The 16193-nt window shown below is 39.4% G+C and overlaps 1 protein-coding gene across 1 annotated transcript; it reads right to left on the minus strand.

Annotated features, from left to right (window-relative positions):
- Positions 1 to 131: 131 nt before the first annotated feature.
- On the minus strand, positions 132 to 15844 carry crb2a (crumbs cell polarity complex component 2a). The gene is made up of 13 exons (XM_052103696.1): positions 15820 to 15844; positions 14857 to 15516; positions 14031 to 14226; positions 13440 to 13579; positions 11560 to 11730; positions 11187 to 11300; positions 10098 to 11063; positions 7780 to 8360; positions 7285 to 7450; positions 5580 to 6447; positions 5344 to 5460; positions 4392 to 4518; positions 132 to 4273 (listed from the first exon to the last, which is right to left on the minus strand). The coding sequence occupies exons 1-13, from the start codon at positions 15842 to 15844 to the stop codon at positions 4052 to 4054; spliced, it is 4353 nt and encodes a 1450-aa protein (XP_051959656.1). The 3' UTR covers positions 132 to 4051.
- Positions 15845 to 16193: the final 349 nt, after the last annotated feature.

A 16193-nucleotide genomic window follows, 5' to 3' on the forward strand; every position in this document is an offset into this window, starting at 1 on the left:
TGATTCTTGCGTTAACATTAATTTAGCTGAAACACCTTGACCACAAAGACGTGACATTTTACCACATAAAATGTGTAATATCCCTTGTTAGAAGCATTTATTTTAACAAGAAAAAAAGCTTTCAACATCACAAAAAAAAGAAACATTTATCAAACAGTTTTTACACATTTACAAATTCGAAAATATATAACCAAGATGTTGCAGAAGTGTTCACACAATACACTGTTTTGTTTAATATATTGCCGGTACATCACATTCCTATGTTTATTAGTGACCTTTTCAAGAAGGAAAACAGACACACACGCACAGCTGCCATCTACAACATCCTTATACACACACATTTTATTGCTTTATCTCTCATCCCTATTTTAATTTTCGTAAACGTGCATTCCTAGGGTTGCCAAGTGTTCCGGATCCATTACTGGGACGTCCCATATTTAAACAGAAAAGCACTTTTAATTTTTAGTTAAAATTTAAAAATTAGCTTTTAGTAAAAATTTAAATTTTTACTTTTAATTTTTAATGTTTCACTGCTTTGCTGTTCACAATTGTGTGTGCGTGTGTGTGTGTGTAGAGGTGCACAGCTGCACAGCTGTTTGCTCGTGACTGTTAACAGTAATGCGGTTTATTGCTTTTCCTTGGCAACTTTAGGCTGGTAAGTGTAAACACACATGCCTGAAAAGACAAGGTAATGTGCAGTGATTGTCAAACAATATATTCACAGCTTTACCAATAACGGTCTCGGACAGACTCCGCAATTACTGTAGGCAAAGACAAGAAAATGCCTAAAACCATTTCTTTTCTTAGTCTAAATGGGGTTTTTTTTTTTCAAGCTTTTTTTAAAAAAAATACTTTTGTATGAAAATAAAATACATTACTGTAGTTACTCTAAAAGACTGACTACAGTTTCAGTGGTTCTCTACCCATAATACTTTTTAATAATTGCAAATGTTCATGTTTCTTTCATGCAGTCTTCACATCTGGTTGGAAATACCGTAAGATTTTACTCCGAACTGACTCGGAACGTATTCATTTCTATGGACAAACTTGTAGCACCAAAATAGATTAATGTGCAGATTTGTTGGTGACTGCAAAATAATGAATAGCTTTTGCTCGATATACTTTTGCAGATTTTACATGTTTTTGTGGCATAATGTTGAATACTTACCCCTGCAAAAATCAAGGTTACAGTGAAGCACTTACAATGCATGTGAATGTGGCCAATTTATGTAGGGTGTAAAGGCAGAAAAGAAAAGCTTACAATTTTATATAACTTACATTCATTCTTCTGTCATGGCAATGAAGTTGAAAAACTGGATATAACATTACACAGAAAAGGTAAGCGATTTTATCACACTAAAATCACATTAACATGCATATTGTTTACGGCTTGTGGATAAAGTAGTAGCCTACCTTTATGGATTGGCCCCATTTTTATTGTAAGTGCCTCATTGTAAATAAGCTTTTTGCTTTTTTGTTAAAGAAAAGGAGGGACAATTTGAAATAAAGTATTGTGATAATCAACATTACTCCACACATGCTGTTGATTAAGCTTAACTTGTATTGAACCTGGAATATTCCTTTAAATACTTTGACAGTGATTCCTGAATAGCTATTTACTGGTGACACTGCCCCACTACTGAATCTACACAAAGGGTCCGTTTAAACAAAGATTAGAACATTCTATAATAAGTCTTTTTGGGAATTAAAAATGTTCTTTGCTTTTTTTTTTTCTTAACAGAAAATATGAGGAAAATTGTATTTAAGAATAATTTTATTCTTAAAAAACGTTGAATGAATCTGGCCCCTGAGATTTCAACTTGTAACTACAACCCAATTACGGCAATTCCAACATGATGTGAATGCAGCATTAGTTTTGATGATCAGATCCAGTGTAGCCTATATAGCAAGTAGCTAGCTAGTTCATCAGTCTTGCTACAGATAGTGTATTATCATACATTCAAATGCTGTGAAAAGTACTTTTGAAATGATGAGCAACAGTGGAAGTAGTACGTGCTTGTCTTTGAATCTTTACAGAATCCCTGTTATGAGCAGGTTTTTGGATCTGAACTCATCTCAATATTAGCACCTGTTTTAGACACCTTTTAGTTGCCTGTTTATCATTCAATGATATTTTAGTGTGATGTTACCTATCATGAAAACCTATGGACATGGATATTCAAAGATATTTTTTTACAATGAAAAACTAGTGAAAGACAGACTAGTAAGAATGCTACGGCTATTTTTCATTAGCGCTATTTTTTAAGCACATCTCATTTTTTAGTGCTTCTTTAGAGCTTGTCTTATGCTATGTTCCATCCAAAGTCTGATGTGAGATATTCCTACTTCATATCTTATACTTCTGACCAGAAAATAATAAATTTCCCAGACACACTGAAAATTGTGTATAAAGCGACAAATTGTGATTTGCTCCGCCAACCACACTGCAGAGGATAACAATGCTAGTGTTAGCAGTGCTTGCATTTTTTTGCAGGTGTAAAATTATCAAAAGAAACGCTCATTTACAGTGTTTTACATACATATGTCTTCAAACAAATCTGGTTTGTTTTGACTCTTCAATTTTAATCCCTTTAATGTCTATCATTAACTGCATATACCCAGATCAGCCACAACATTAAAACCATATGCCTAATATTGTGTAGGTCCCTTCATGCATCCAAAACAGCACCAACAATGCACCTCAGAATAGCATTCTGAGATGATGAACTTCTCACCACAATTGTACCTTGTACCTGAGTTTCCGTAGACTTTGTCAGTTTGAACCAGTCTGACTAGTCTCTGTTGACCTCTCTCATCAACTAGGCGTTTCCATCTGCAGAACTGCCCCTGACTGGATGTTTTTTGGTTTTTGGCACCATTTGGAATACATTTTAGAGACTGTTGTGTGTGAAAATCCCAGGAGATCAGCAGTTACAGAAATACTCAAACCAGCCCATCTGGCACCAACAATCATCCATGCGATTATCTATTCAGTCAATCGTGTGGCAGCAGTGCAGAGCAAAAAAAATAATCCAGATACGGGTCAGGAGCTTCAGTTAGTGTTCACATCAACCATCAGAATGGGCAAAAATTGTGATCTCAATTATAGAATGGCCAGACTGGTTCGAAATACCTTGTTGATGAAGTCTACGGTAACTCAGATAACCACTCTGTACAATTGTGGTGAGAAGAATAGCTTCTCAGAATGCTATTCAGAGATGTGGATTGGCGCTGTTTTGGCGGCACGAAGGAGAGCTACACAATATTAGCGATGTGGTTTTAATGTTGTGGCTGATCGGTGTATCTTGTACCTCCATATTCAAGTGATGTCATACATCCACATCTTGGAGGAATCTGAGTTATAGATTTCTACATGAGTTTCCAAGTTGGAAGTCCAAGTTCAGGAGGGATGTTATTGCTCTGAGTTTCCAAGTTGAACGGAATACAGCATAAGAGCTGAGAGTGAGAGCTGAATGTTTGGAGTTACTGTAATCTAGGTATTGAAGTTCAGTGTTCTGAAAAAGGGAAATGCTAGAACATAGATATGTGAAGATTTATAATTCCCCAGGCCGACTTTAAAGTAAGGATTACCCCAATTTCCTACGGATAATGCCATGACAAAGCAGTTAATGCATTCTGTAGCAATGAGGTAAAGAATCACTTCAAGCCCAAGTTCAACTGTTTGGACTTGAGACAGTTGTCAGTTCAAGTCCAGAGACATAGGTCTACATCCTTCACTCTTTCCCAAGTGTGAGCATATGGGTTCTACTGTATTTACATTAAGGATGTAAAACAGAAATGGGAAGCCCTTATCAACTTTGTAAATTTGCAGTATCCATCTTATTTAATGATTTCAAGTTTACCATTGAATATTTCTTCTTTCAATGATATTTGCACCTTCAGGCTGCTGTAGTATTTTTGTATATATGATGTAGCACTTGTGTCTCACTTTGGCTCCATAATACTTAATGGTCTCGGAAAGTTCCAATGTCATTCCACAAAGTCACACAGAGATAATACTAGGGTCTAGGCATCTGTTTGTGTGTTCTTGTTAGATTAGACGCTCTTCAGGAGGTACTTTGAGCATACTGTCCATCTCCAGGCGTGCACCAGCAACTTCCTGTTGGCTTGGGGAATACACTCCTTCTGACTGCCGCTTTCTGCGTGCCGTCATCAACATAAATATTAGACCGATCGCTGCCAAGAGCACACAGCCACACACCAACGGAACTGCAATTACCAGCCATGGTATACGATCTTTCTGAGCCTGTTTCTGCAAAGAGAAAGAGATTCAAATTCAGTATTATTCCGTACTGTATAAAAGAGTGCACAACAGCAAACTTGAACCAGAATTGTCATTGTTGTAAGTGATTATTTGTATTTTTACATACATTTGTTTCGCAGAACTGGCCACTGAATCCCGCTGGACACAAACACTGAAACCGGTTCAGCCGATCCAGACACGATCCACCGTTTAGACACGGACTAGATGCACACTTGTCAATTTTGCTCTCACATCTGAATGAAAACATCCAAACATGCATGCACAGTCTTTTTATGTTCACATTTAAAGGAATTTTTCAGGTTCAATATAAATCATGATGACGTAACATAAACTGTTATCCCTCAAAAATGATGATTTAAACAACTCTATAGCTGAAATAATACACAAGTTTTAACTGAAGGATTAATGTAAGTGCTTTTATAAAATTATAAGCTTCACATTTCTGCTTTTAAACCTTGCAAATATTGGACACATTCACTTTCATAGTAAGTGCCTCTCAGTAACCTTGATTTTTGCTGTTCTTAAAGAAAAGGAGGGACAAGTCAAATAAATGGAGGAAATCAACATTATGCCACAAATGCTGTCAATTGAGTTTAACTTGGATTGAACCTGGAATATTCATTTGATGCCAAGTAGCTATTCTGGTGCAACTTCACTGACAATAAATGGAACCGGTCAAAAGTTTTGAAGCACTTGACTGACTCTCATGATCTTAATATTTTGATCTGAAGGCATATGCTTAAATGTTTGAAATTAGTTTTGTAGATAAAATCATAACTGTGCCAACATATTAATTTATATCAAAAAAAGTTTTTGAAATTGATGACTTGGACCAAATAATAAAGAAAAGCAGCCATTAAGTGCCCAACATAGATGGGAACTCTTTCAATACTGTTTAAAAAGCATCCCAGGGTGATACCTCAAGAAGTTGGTTGAGAAAATGTCAAGAGTACATGTCTGCAAATTGTAGGCAAATGGTTAAAAATTATAATAAAGAATGAGTAAGTGTTTAAAAACGTTTGACCGGTAGTGTATGTGTCCGTTAGTATTAATCATACCTGTCTCCTGTGAATCCTGGAGAGCAGGTGCAGTTTGCTCCCCATTGAGTGTCACGACAAACGCCATCATTTTCACACTGTACATCCAGCTCACACTTTAGAGGAGGGTAGTTAAACCTGAAGACAAACACACAAATACATAAACCTCCAACACTTGGAAATAAGACAGTCCCAATCAGATTAGAATGGAATCTCAATGGTTCAGTGTTTTGTCATTAAAATCAGTGAGCACTCACTGGCAACGTGTTCCGCTGTAATTTGGTGGACAGAAACACGTGTAGTCATTAACTCCGTCCATGCAAGTTCCTCCATTCTTACATTGTGACCTTTTGCAGTCGTCTACATTTTCTGAGCATGTCGGTCCAGCATAGCCTACGTGACACATGCAGTCAAACCCATTCAACTTGTCTTTGCACTTGCCATGGACACAGGGTTCTGAAGCACACTCATCTGTTTCCTTCTCACAGGTGGCCCCTTCCCAGCCAGATGGGCACTGGCATCCAAAAATATTGAAGAGGTCTACACAGGTGCCACCATGCCTGCATTGATGAGAGCGGCATACCGGAGCACCAAAACACCCTATGTGCACATGCTCGTCCTGTCGGCGCCAAAACTGTGATGTTTGTGGTGGTTTGACGTTGTCTACAAATGGAATGTTGACCCCGCCCACTCTCACAGTGCCTAGACATCCTGTATACATCTCTGCCAATGCCACCTCACTTGATCTGTCTTTAAGAAAATGCAGACTTCCAGCTAGCAATGGGGCACTGCTGCTATCAATGATGCCGTCCACCGTAATGACCCACGCCGATGTATCGTTGTCTGGCTGGGCCATGGCAACCAGCAGGCGATGCCAGTTGCCATCGGCAATGTGTGTCTGCCCAGAGAAGATCACTGGTTCCATGTTCTCGTTATGAAGCTCCACCAGAATGCTTGAATCCAACAGGCCAATCAGGAGAAGATCCGCCCCTCTCCATGCGCGCAGTAGAACACCGTTTACCTGCCTCGTTCGCAGTTCCATAGTTACATTGGCAACTGGGGCAACTAGAGATCCTTTTGCACTGTAGTAAAGTGGAGTGTTGTCGAAAGTTGCATTAGCAATACCTGGAAAGAGAAAAAGATACAACATTTTACAATAAAGCATTATTGCAATTTATGCAACTAGGGTTAGCAGTTGATGCATTTAATAGTGGATTGTCAACATTCATACATTATTAATAATTCTAAATTTCATAATCTGCCTACAGGAGTTTCTAGTTAATATCGAACATTCCGAAAATAAGGTCGTAACAATTTCCTAATTTTAGGAATTTATTCTCATTACATTGCGACTTTAACCTCAACTTTCACTTTATTCTTGTATTATTCTAAAAACATTACGACTTTATAATGCCATAATATTACGACTTTATTCTCGAAATATTGTACTAAAACAATGTCGTATAAAAGTGACGAAAAAACTGTCAAAAGCACAGTGTTTTGCTGGAGTGACTTTGTTTTTAAAGAGTATGCATGTGTGTGAAAGCAACAATGAATCATATACATTTTATAAATTGGTCTGCATGTGTGTATGTGACGGGTGTTTGGTAGGATCCCTGTTGAAAAAGCAGCAAAAACCAGACCAAAATAGTTGGATGGTCTTAGTTGGTCTATTTGCTGTTTTTAGAGGGATTTGGTTTCTGAGACCATCTGGCCCCACATAAACTAGCTGAGCAACAGTTTAGCCAGGTTGAGAGACCACATTAAACCAGTGTTAACCAGATAAGACCAAGAAGGTTGCAAGAAACTCCTTCAATTAAGAATACCCTTAGTTTTAATTGTGAGGTTATTGTCACTAAGTGTTTTCTTAGCTTACGAGATTTTTTGCAACCGAGCTCAGCAAATCATCTTAGGATGGTTTCAGATGTTTTTCCAGCAGAGATAAAATTCAAATAAGCATACACTCAAAACCATCGAATAGATCCACGCAGTGCCCGCCGTTCACACATGGGTCGCTCACACACCAAACTCTGGTTTCACATGTTTTTCCAGTGAAATCTCGTGGACAGGAACATGTAAAGTCATTCCATGTGACTGTACATTTACCACCATTCAAGCAAGGCTGCACCTGAAAACAAATAAAACACATTTACAGAAACCACACAGCCTTTTCTTATAATTATTAATATAAAATAGTCCCAAAATGTATTCGACACTTAAGACACACATTAAAATGTATGAACTTCATATACATATAGGTCCCTAACATTCTACCTGACATCTCTTTTTGTGTTCAATGGAGGAAAGAAAGTCATTTGAGTTTGGTACAATATGAGTGTGAGTATATGATGATAGAATGTACATTTTTGGGGGCACTTCCCCTTTAAGTGTTAAAATACATTTTTGGGCCACTATATGGATTGAATGGAATGGATGTATTTGTGTATGTCTACATACCTTGCATGTATCATCACTGATACATCCAGGTTGTACATTTTCTGCATCACTGGAGATATAAACAGTCTCTCTAAGGTTTTCATTCCATGTTTCCCCATCCAGATGCACATCATCTAGTCTCAGATCCTGCAAGCAGCCCTTAAAATGACCCCCCAACTCAGTTACATCCTCTTCACCTGGGACCCCACCCACATACACCAGGTCTCCACCCAAAACTTCCAGTTCAGGCAGCAAGCCAAGTCCATAGCGTAACCCTCCGTGACTGAAGAACACCTGGCCTTCTTGTACTTCTACCTGCAGCAGTAGTTTTTCTCCATTACAGACAAAAACTGGTGATGATAAAACAGGTGCCTCAGCCACAGAGGTCACCTGCACTCGTCCCATTTTCAGGAAGATGGTAAAGTAAGGATCCTCCCTTTCTGTGCCCTGAAGCCCTGCCCTACGTAACTGAAGTAACATTCCACTCGTCTTGAGTGATCGCAGGAAGAATGACACAGTGAAGTTCTTGCCGAGATCTGTTAGCAGCTCAAATGCAAGAAAGCTTGAGGAGTCCCTGTGACTGAATGTATAAGAGGGGTACTCTGAGAGAAAAGGAAAAAGAGAAAGAGAAATAAGGCATTACATATTTGATTTAGTATCGAGAAAATGGGCCATATATATTTATGTTGGGCTTACTCATTACAGTATCAAAGGAGCAACTCAACTGGTGACTGTGATTTTGGCAAGTAGCAAATGTTGCTGGATTAACAACATTGTTGGTACTGGAATATCATTCACAACAACCAATCAGGTTTTAGGGTTAGTGTTTAGAATAAGAGTCTATTCTTAAAAACCTAATATTGCTGTCAAATTTGAGGGGTAGGTTTATGTTAAGGGTAGGCACAATTCAAACTTTTATAGATATTTTTTGTCTCATAGCTTTTGTCTTTTGCTAAAATTTTAATTTAGTTCATATCTCACCATGTCATATTCATACATTTTTAGTCAATTTTGGTCTAGGGTTAGGGATAACCTAACATTAACCCATCCTTTTCTTAGTCATATCTTTATAGTTTATAATTTATAGTCCATTTTGGACTAAGGTTAGGGGTTAGAGGAGACGAAGGAGCCGCTGCCGTCCGCCAGGGGGTGGAGGAGCTCGCTGCTGGTCGCCAGAGGGTGGAGGAGCAGCCACTGACATCTGCGGGGAGGTGGAAGAGCTCACTGCCATCTGCCAGGAGGCAAGTTCCAGTGCCATTGCCCGGCCTCGCGGAGGACACACTGCCCAGATGGCCGAGGACTGAATGGCGGCATGGTTGGGGACCAAAGTGTTTTTTATCTCTCTCTCTTTCTCTCTATCTCTCCCCTCACTCTTTCCCTCTCCCCTCTCCCTCCCTCATCTCTCCCAGGGCTCCAGAGAGGCAGGCCGGAAAAGCAACACCTCCCCTCCAGGAATATAGTGGAGTACCGGAGGTTTCCCCGGCCTAAATCGGTGGTGGAGGAGTGTGATGAGGAGGAGGGCGTGGCTGCGCCCGGCGCTGAATCAGCCCAATTAGCCGGGAGAGGTAAGAGGAGCCGGCGACTCCAGTGAGAGAGAGAGAGAGAAAGACGCACATGCCTGTGTGTGTGTTTTTATGTTTCAGTTCAGCGTTGTATGTCAAATTAAAGTTCTGTTGATTGTTGACTCCAGTTCTCGCTTCCTGGCAGAGTCTGCCACTATAATAATTAGATTGTTTAAAAATTACTCAATTCAGTTTGATGTAAATTTGTCATACAATTCAAATGCTTAGCTAAAAGTTTAAATATTTGGTAAGAGTGAACTATTGAATTAGGTTAACAGTCTGCGCAATGTATTTTGTAACATTATATTTATGTTGTGAATAGTGCTGATTAATCTGATATACAGGATGCATTTGACTGGGGTTTTAATGATCAGTTACCAATGTTTAACAATGCACCAATGCAACTATTTTATCTCAAGCAGGTCGATCCCCAATTTACTCTGATTGGATTATTTGAATCACCCATATTCATTTTAGATTTTCCTTCCTCTAAAAACATTGTAAAAAATATAGCAATGTTTTTTTCTCGTCATATTTTTGTCAACAGTACAATTGTTAATTAATGTCTTGATGCATACATTTTGCCTCAATTTAAAAGTTTTCATCAGTAATTCCATTGACAAGATAATCACTTGGTAGGGGTAGAGTTAGCACTATGTTTCTTTCACAGGAATGTTGTTCCAGAACCAACAAAAGATTTTGATCTAGGAACAAGTTATATTTGGCAAAGTACAACTAAAATCATTAGTGTAAGTGTATGAGCATGTACATGCAGACCTTGGCTGCAGTCTTGTCCATGATGTGGTCTGTAGCAGTCACATTGGTAGTTTGTCCAGAGGTCGATGCAGTGCCCGCGTTGAGAACAGGGGTGTTGGTCCACCTGGCACCATTCCGTCTTCATACAGCCCACCTCTACACTCACTTTATCATCACCCAGATCTTGGGGCAGGACATGATGACCATCCACCTGTAGGTCCTCCATACAGCCCAAAAATCCATGGCCGCTCAAGGTAAACTCCAGATACTCCTCTGGTACTCCACCCACATATACCTTTGTAAGGCCTTCATGGAGCAGGAATGTTCCATGGTCATCTGGTAGCTTGTCTTCAACTCTGCATGCTTGATTGTCACATCCTGGACCTTTAACTTGTAGCACAAGCTTTTTAGCCTGTTCATCAATGCTCACAGTAACCTCATGCCAATCCCCGTCACTTACAAGGCCTGGCAATTGTTCCTCCAGTAATTCCCCAACCCCTAACACTGCCCTGGTATGCAGCTCACCCCCAACAATCTCCAGGCAAATGAAGAGTTCGGTACTTCCACGAAAGAACAGCAGCATATCAGGCAGTGTGGTGCGAAAGCGCAGACTGACCTCCAGGGTGCGCCAATGTTCTGTGTCTCTCCTTCTGCGAAGTGGTGGCACCTCAAACAAGAAGAATCTTGGTGAGGAGAAAGAGAATGTGGTGGGTGTAGAGCAGACGTCATTGTAGAAACCAGGTGGGCAAAGACAGGTGTGTCCATGTGTCTCTCCGTCAAACCATGGCTGGCAGGTGGCGCCATTTTGGCACACATGCTCAATGCAACCAAGCAGTTGCACACTGCACTGGGGTCCACCCCAGGGCAGGAGTCCTTCTTCGGCTTCTGCACAGTGGCACTTGAATTTAGCAATTCCATCTTCACATTCACCTCCGTTCAGGCAGGGGTCGCTCTCACACTCGTCTACATTGACCTCACACTCCAAACCTGAGAAAGAAAAACCAAAGTGAACATAACATACAAAGACTATGTACTAAATAGTAACTTACAACTAAAAAATACTATTTTTTAATTGAATATAAAACAGAAGCATTATTTTATTAATCTAACCTGAGAACCCCTCCGCGCACACACACATGTATCCATTTACCATGTCCTCACAGCTTCCTCCGTTGTGACACGGCTTAGACTCACACTCGTTTATGTCTACTGAACAGTTCTCTCCTGGGGAAAACAAATAAGCAAACAGCATGAAAAAGCCCTATTCAAAAACACACTCCAGAACCTATTCACTTTCAGATTTTGCATCCATTTTGCTAAACACAGTTGTGACAAACCTCATCTGAAACAGGTGAGATCATAGCTAAGAGACTCAATTTAGGCCATAACTGTGACAAAATGTGTAAGTACCACTTTTTGCAGAGTAGCATGGTTGTGTTGTATTTTTTACGTGTACATCTCTGTTTGTGTATGTTAGCGGTACCTGTATATCCTGGTTGGCACTGGCAGATGAAACCAGCGATTGTTGCATAGGTGAACTCCCAGTCTGTTACCCATTGATCTGGATTTGACTTCTCAAAACATTCGCCATCGTTCTCACAGGGAGCATCAGCACATTCATCTATATCCACTTCACAGTTGTTGCCCTCAAAACCTACAAACACACATCAGGGTTATTATAGTTTTGTATATTTAATTGTCATTTTATTTGATTTGTGAATTCATTTTTAATTTGTCCTTTCTATTTAGTTTTGTTTTCGTTAGTTTTCACTTTATGACTGTTAGTCTTAGTTTTTTCAGTATTTCTTAGTTTTTTCAATTTAGTTTTAGTATTTCTTATATTTCTTTTGTATTTAATTGTAGTATCTATTTCAGTGCTGCATTAACTAATACAACTGGATTATGTTAAACACTGTTTAATTTCTCAGGGCTGTCAGGATGATTTGATCAGCCTAGTTGTGTTTGTGTCGTTGTTTGTCCGGAGCTCATGGCTGTCTTGTTTGTCCGCCCGCGTGCTTCGGCGTTTGGTGTTTGTGTTCGTTCACCATGTGTTCAACTGTCAGTTGTTGCCCCGCCCTCTTGTTACCTTGTTAGTTCAACATTACACTCACGTGTTACCCCTCATTAGCCTCTCTTTATATTCCCTTCGTGTTTTTTTGTCCTCTGCCAGATCGGGTTTTTGCATGTTGTTATTCACGTCTTGCTTTTCATCTTGCTGTTTTTGGTAGTCTAGTTATCTAGTTTCTTCAGGTTGATTTTATTTGGATTCCAAGTTTTTTTTTCTTCTATTTTTCTATCTTTTGCTGTGTCTTGATCCCAGCTTGTTATCAGCTTTGATTTGATTTTGAATTTCATCTTTATTTATTATTTTTCTATACGTTAACTTAGCATAGTTAATATGTTTGTTTTATTTTTTCCCAATATCCTGTGGCTTGCATTCCGAGCAGTTTAGTCTTTTTTCCCTTTTTCGTTTTTTGTCCCTCTCTCCAGTCCCCCCATCTCCCAAGCTGCTGGACAGAGCTTATTCCCCAGCCACCTCCGGCCTCCCAGCAGTCATCTCCCTTCCTCTTCCCCTTCGCCGCACCTCACCTGCCACCACTGCCCGTTGCTCCCCCCCATCTCATTCGCCACCATCCTTGACCTCTTGTGCGAACTGCTCTTGGCTGGGAGTTACCATTCCATGGACCTAGTTTACACTTTCTGAGACCGTTATTGTCTGTGGACCTTATCCTGTCCGGCTCGTGCTTGTTTGTTTCCCAATAAACCGCGGTTTACCCTGCAAATTGAATCCTCTTCTTTCTGAACCCTGACAAGGGCTGTCTAGTGTTCTTGCTAGACATACATTTTGGTAATTTAGATTTTAATGTAGTTTTTTTTTTAGCTTCTGTTTTCCAAATGCATTGTTATATCAGTAACGAACATTTTTGTAACATTTTACAATAAGTTTCCATTTGTTAACAACATTAGTATACATGAACTAACAATGAACAATACAATCCTGGTTAATGCTCATTTCTTCATATAGTAATACATTTTTGAAATCAAAAGTAGTATATGTTAACATTAGTTAATGCGCTATGAACTTATATGAACTAACTATGAACCATTGTATTTTTGTTAACAAGCATTAACAAAGATTAATAAATGCTGTATAATATTGTTCATTGTTAATTCATGATACCTTATGCATTAATTAACTTTACCAAATGGAACCTTATTGTATAGTTTTACCAACTTTTTTTATTTAGTCTTGTTAACGATAATAACACTGTATTACACAAAGTAATTTTATGCAAAGTTAGATTAAAAATGTAAATAAAGAATGTATTATCTGGACAAAGGATACTCCTTAACAATTGCTACCTGGCCAACAGGTACAGTTGTAGAGATTAATGCCCTCCAGACAGGTTGCTCCGTGTTGGCATGGATCTGATGCACATTCAGGAATATCCTCCTCACAGTGGTCTCCCATAAATCCAGTGCCTTCACATTGACACTCATAACTGCACACAAACAAACACATACTGAATCAGAGTGGACAGTATGCAAGTGCACTCCTTTAATATCTGTACTGCAAAAATCATATTCTTAATGAATATTTTAGTCCTGTTTTCTAATAAAAATATCTAAAAATCCTTAAAACAAGATGAAATGACCTGAGAAGCAACACTGTATAAGATATTTAGAAAATGTGTATTTTGTCGTAATGAACTAGCAGATTTCTTCACTTGTTTTTCCACTTATATACTAAAATCAAGTTTAAAAAACTGCTGGTGCAGAAAGACAAAATAAAAAATACCTGCCATGAAAGTGAAAGATGACTGAGGGTGACATTCTGCTTTTATGTTTCGCTGAAGCAAGTCACACAGGCTGTGAACATGTTAATGGTAGAATGGCCATTTTTGTGGCACCTATCCCTTTAAGAACTCATTTATGCAGTGAGAGTATCCTTACCTGTTGATGAGGTCATGGCAGACTCCTCCATTCTGACATGGATCACCCTCACAATCATCAATATTGATCTCACATTCGGGACCTTCAAATCCTTGCACACAGTCACAGGTGTACAGCCTCACTAGGTCGTGGCAAGAGGCCCCATTTTGACAGGGGTTTGACTCACATTCATCAATCTCCAGCTCACAGTTCACCCCTACAGGAATTCAGAGCACAATACATGACTCATATATCACATGCTAATTAACACACTGCCACTGAAACATTTTGTTATTTACTGTTAAGTTGCCAAAGCAACTTTAAGTAGCTTTAATACAGGGGCAATCCCAGCAACAAGTTCCATTCAAGGGCACAAAGGCAGTGGCCGAACCACATTGGGGTTTGAACCTGCAAGCTTTGGGTTACCAATTCAGATCTTTAACCACTCAGCCACATCACCGAAAATAGAAAATAGTTCCCCAGATTATACCATAACAAAACAAACACCAATCAGGGACTATCAAGGAGCGTTCACACTGACATTATTTTGCAGCAACAAAGAAATCAAAGTAAAATATTTTCAATAAGACGTGGCGATTATAGGTGAAATGAGTTACAGTGACTGCTGACGATGCGACAACTTTGAGCAGATTTCAACATTATGCAATTGAGCAGTGACTACCTATAAGATTGAAGACCATGAAGCTCACATGATCCACCCTCTAAAAAAGTTGGACACTGCAATTTATACACATAAAACATTTTTTTTTTTTTTTTTAAGATTTACACATTTACACATCAGAAATTAAACACTTAAAGATAATATTAATACACATTAAAAGATTACCTGTATATCCCAGAACACATTCACAAATGTACCGGTCTTTCTCATTAATACAGGTCCCATTGTTCCAGCAAGGTCGGGATGCACACTCGTTGATGTCAATCTCACAGTTGTGTCCTTGGTATCCCGGTACACAGAAGCAGTGATACATGTTGGCCCCGTCCAGACAGATGGCGCCATTCTGACAGGGGTGTGAAGCACACTCATCCAGATCTTCTTCGCAGATCTCACCACTAAAACCACTTGAACAAGTACACTCAAATCCATCCACTACCCGCTTGCAGGTGCCATTGTTGAGGCAGGGATCATCGATGCAGTCTGTGATTTGATGACTGCAGTCCTCTCCTCCAAAACCAGGTGGGCACAGGCACCTGTAGCCATCAAGTTCATCCACACACTCGGAGAGCGCACCTTCACATGGCCCATTTTCACACTCGTTGATGTCCCCTGGGCAGGTGTGGTGCTCAGTGCCCAGTTCACTCACACACCCTTCACAATTAACAAACACACATGCATCATATAGCTCTTCGCAGTCCTTTCCCTTGTACCGAACACCCTCCCTTGAACACAGACACACATAGTCGTCCATCGTATCCACACAAGTCGCCCCATTTTGGCAAGGAGATGATGCACACAATTCAGATGATCCTGAACAGAATATCCCTGCAGAAAGAGAGATGGGTTAGATTCAATATTGTGTCTCTTAGTGATGCTTTTCTCTAACAGGACACACAATGTTAATTACAATGACTAAAATTTCATTTTCAGTGTCATTATTATGATTTCATTATTAGTGCTGTTTACTAAGACAAGCATCCCTATTACTATTGCTCATACTTAATGTTAGGGATTTTAACAAATCCCTAACCCTAAGTATTTGGTTCTTAACTCTTCCTGCACCATATATGCTACGTACATGACTACTACTTCAAATCCTGCAGCTTGTTGAGAAAAGTGCACTATTACCTTTCCAAGTGATCAGAATTACCATAATACTATAAATATTACCATAGATTTACATTGAGGGAGGAACCCGAGCCATTCGATTAGAATATCATAGAGATTTAGGAGTTGGCATTTTTCATTTAGCTTGGTAAGAAGCCCCTTACCAATGCCTTAGCAACCACCCAGAATACCCTAGCAACCGCATAGCAATGTGACTCAGAACACTTTAGGATTGCTCTGGGAACAACCCACAACACCCTATTAGCATGACGGCAAGTTTTGCACAGGAAAGCACAACTCATTTTCGTAATAAGATTAGTTTTAAAACTGTCTTTACTGACAAAATGAAAGAGGGCACAGGATCAGAAAAAGTTAAGGCATATTTCAGTGTAGTG

Source organism: Xyrauchen texanus, chromosome 34 (genome assembly GCF_025860055.1).
Source record: "Xyrauchen texanus isolate HMW12.3.18 chromosome 34, RBS_HiC_50CHRs, whole genome shotgun sequence".
Taxonomy (NCBI): domain Eukaryota; kingdom Metazoa; phylum Chordata; class Actinopteri; order Cypriniformes; family Catostomidae; genus Xyrauchen; species Xyrauchen texanus.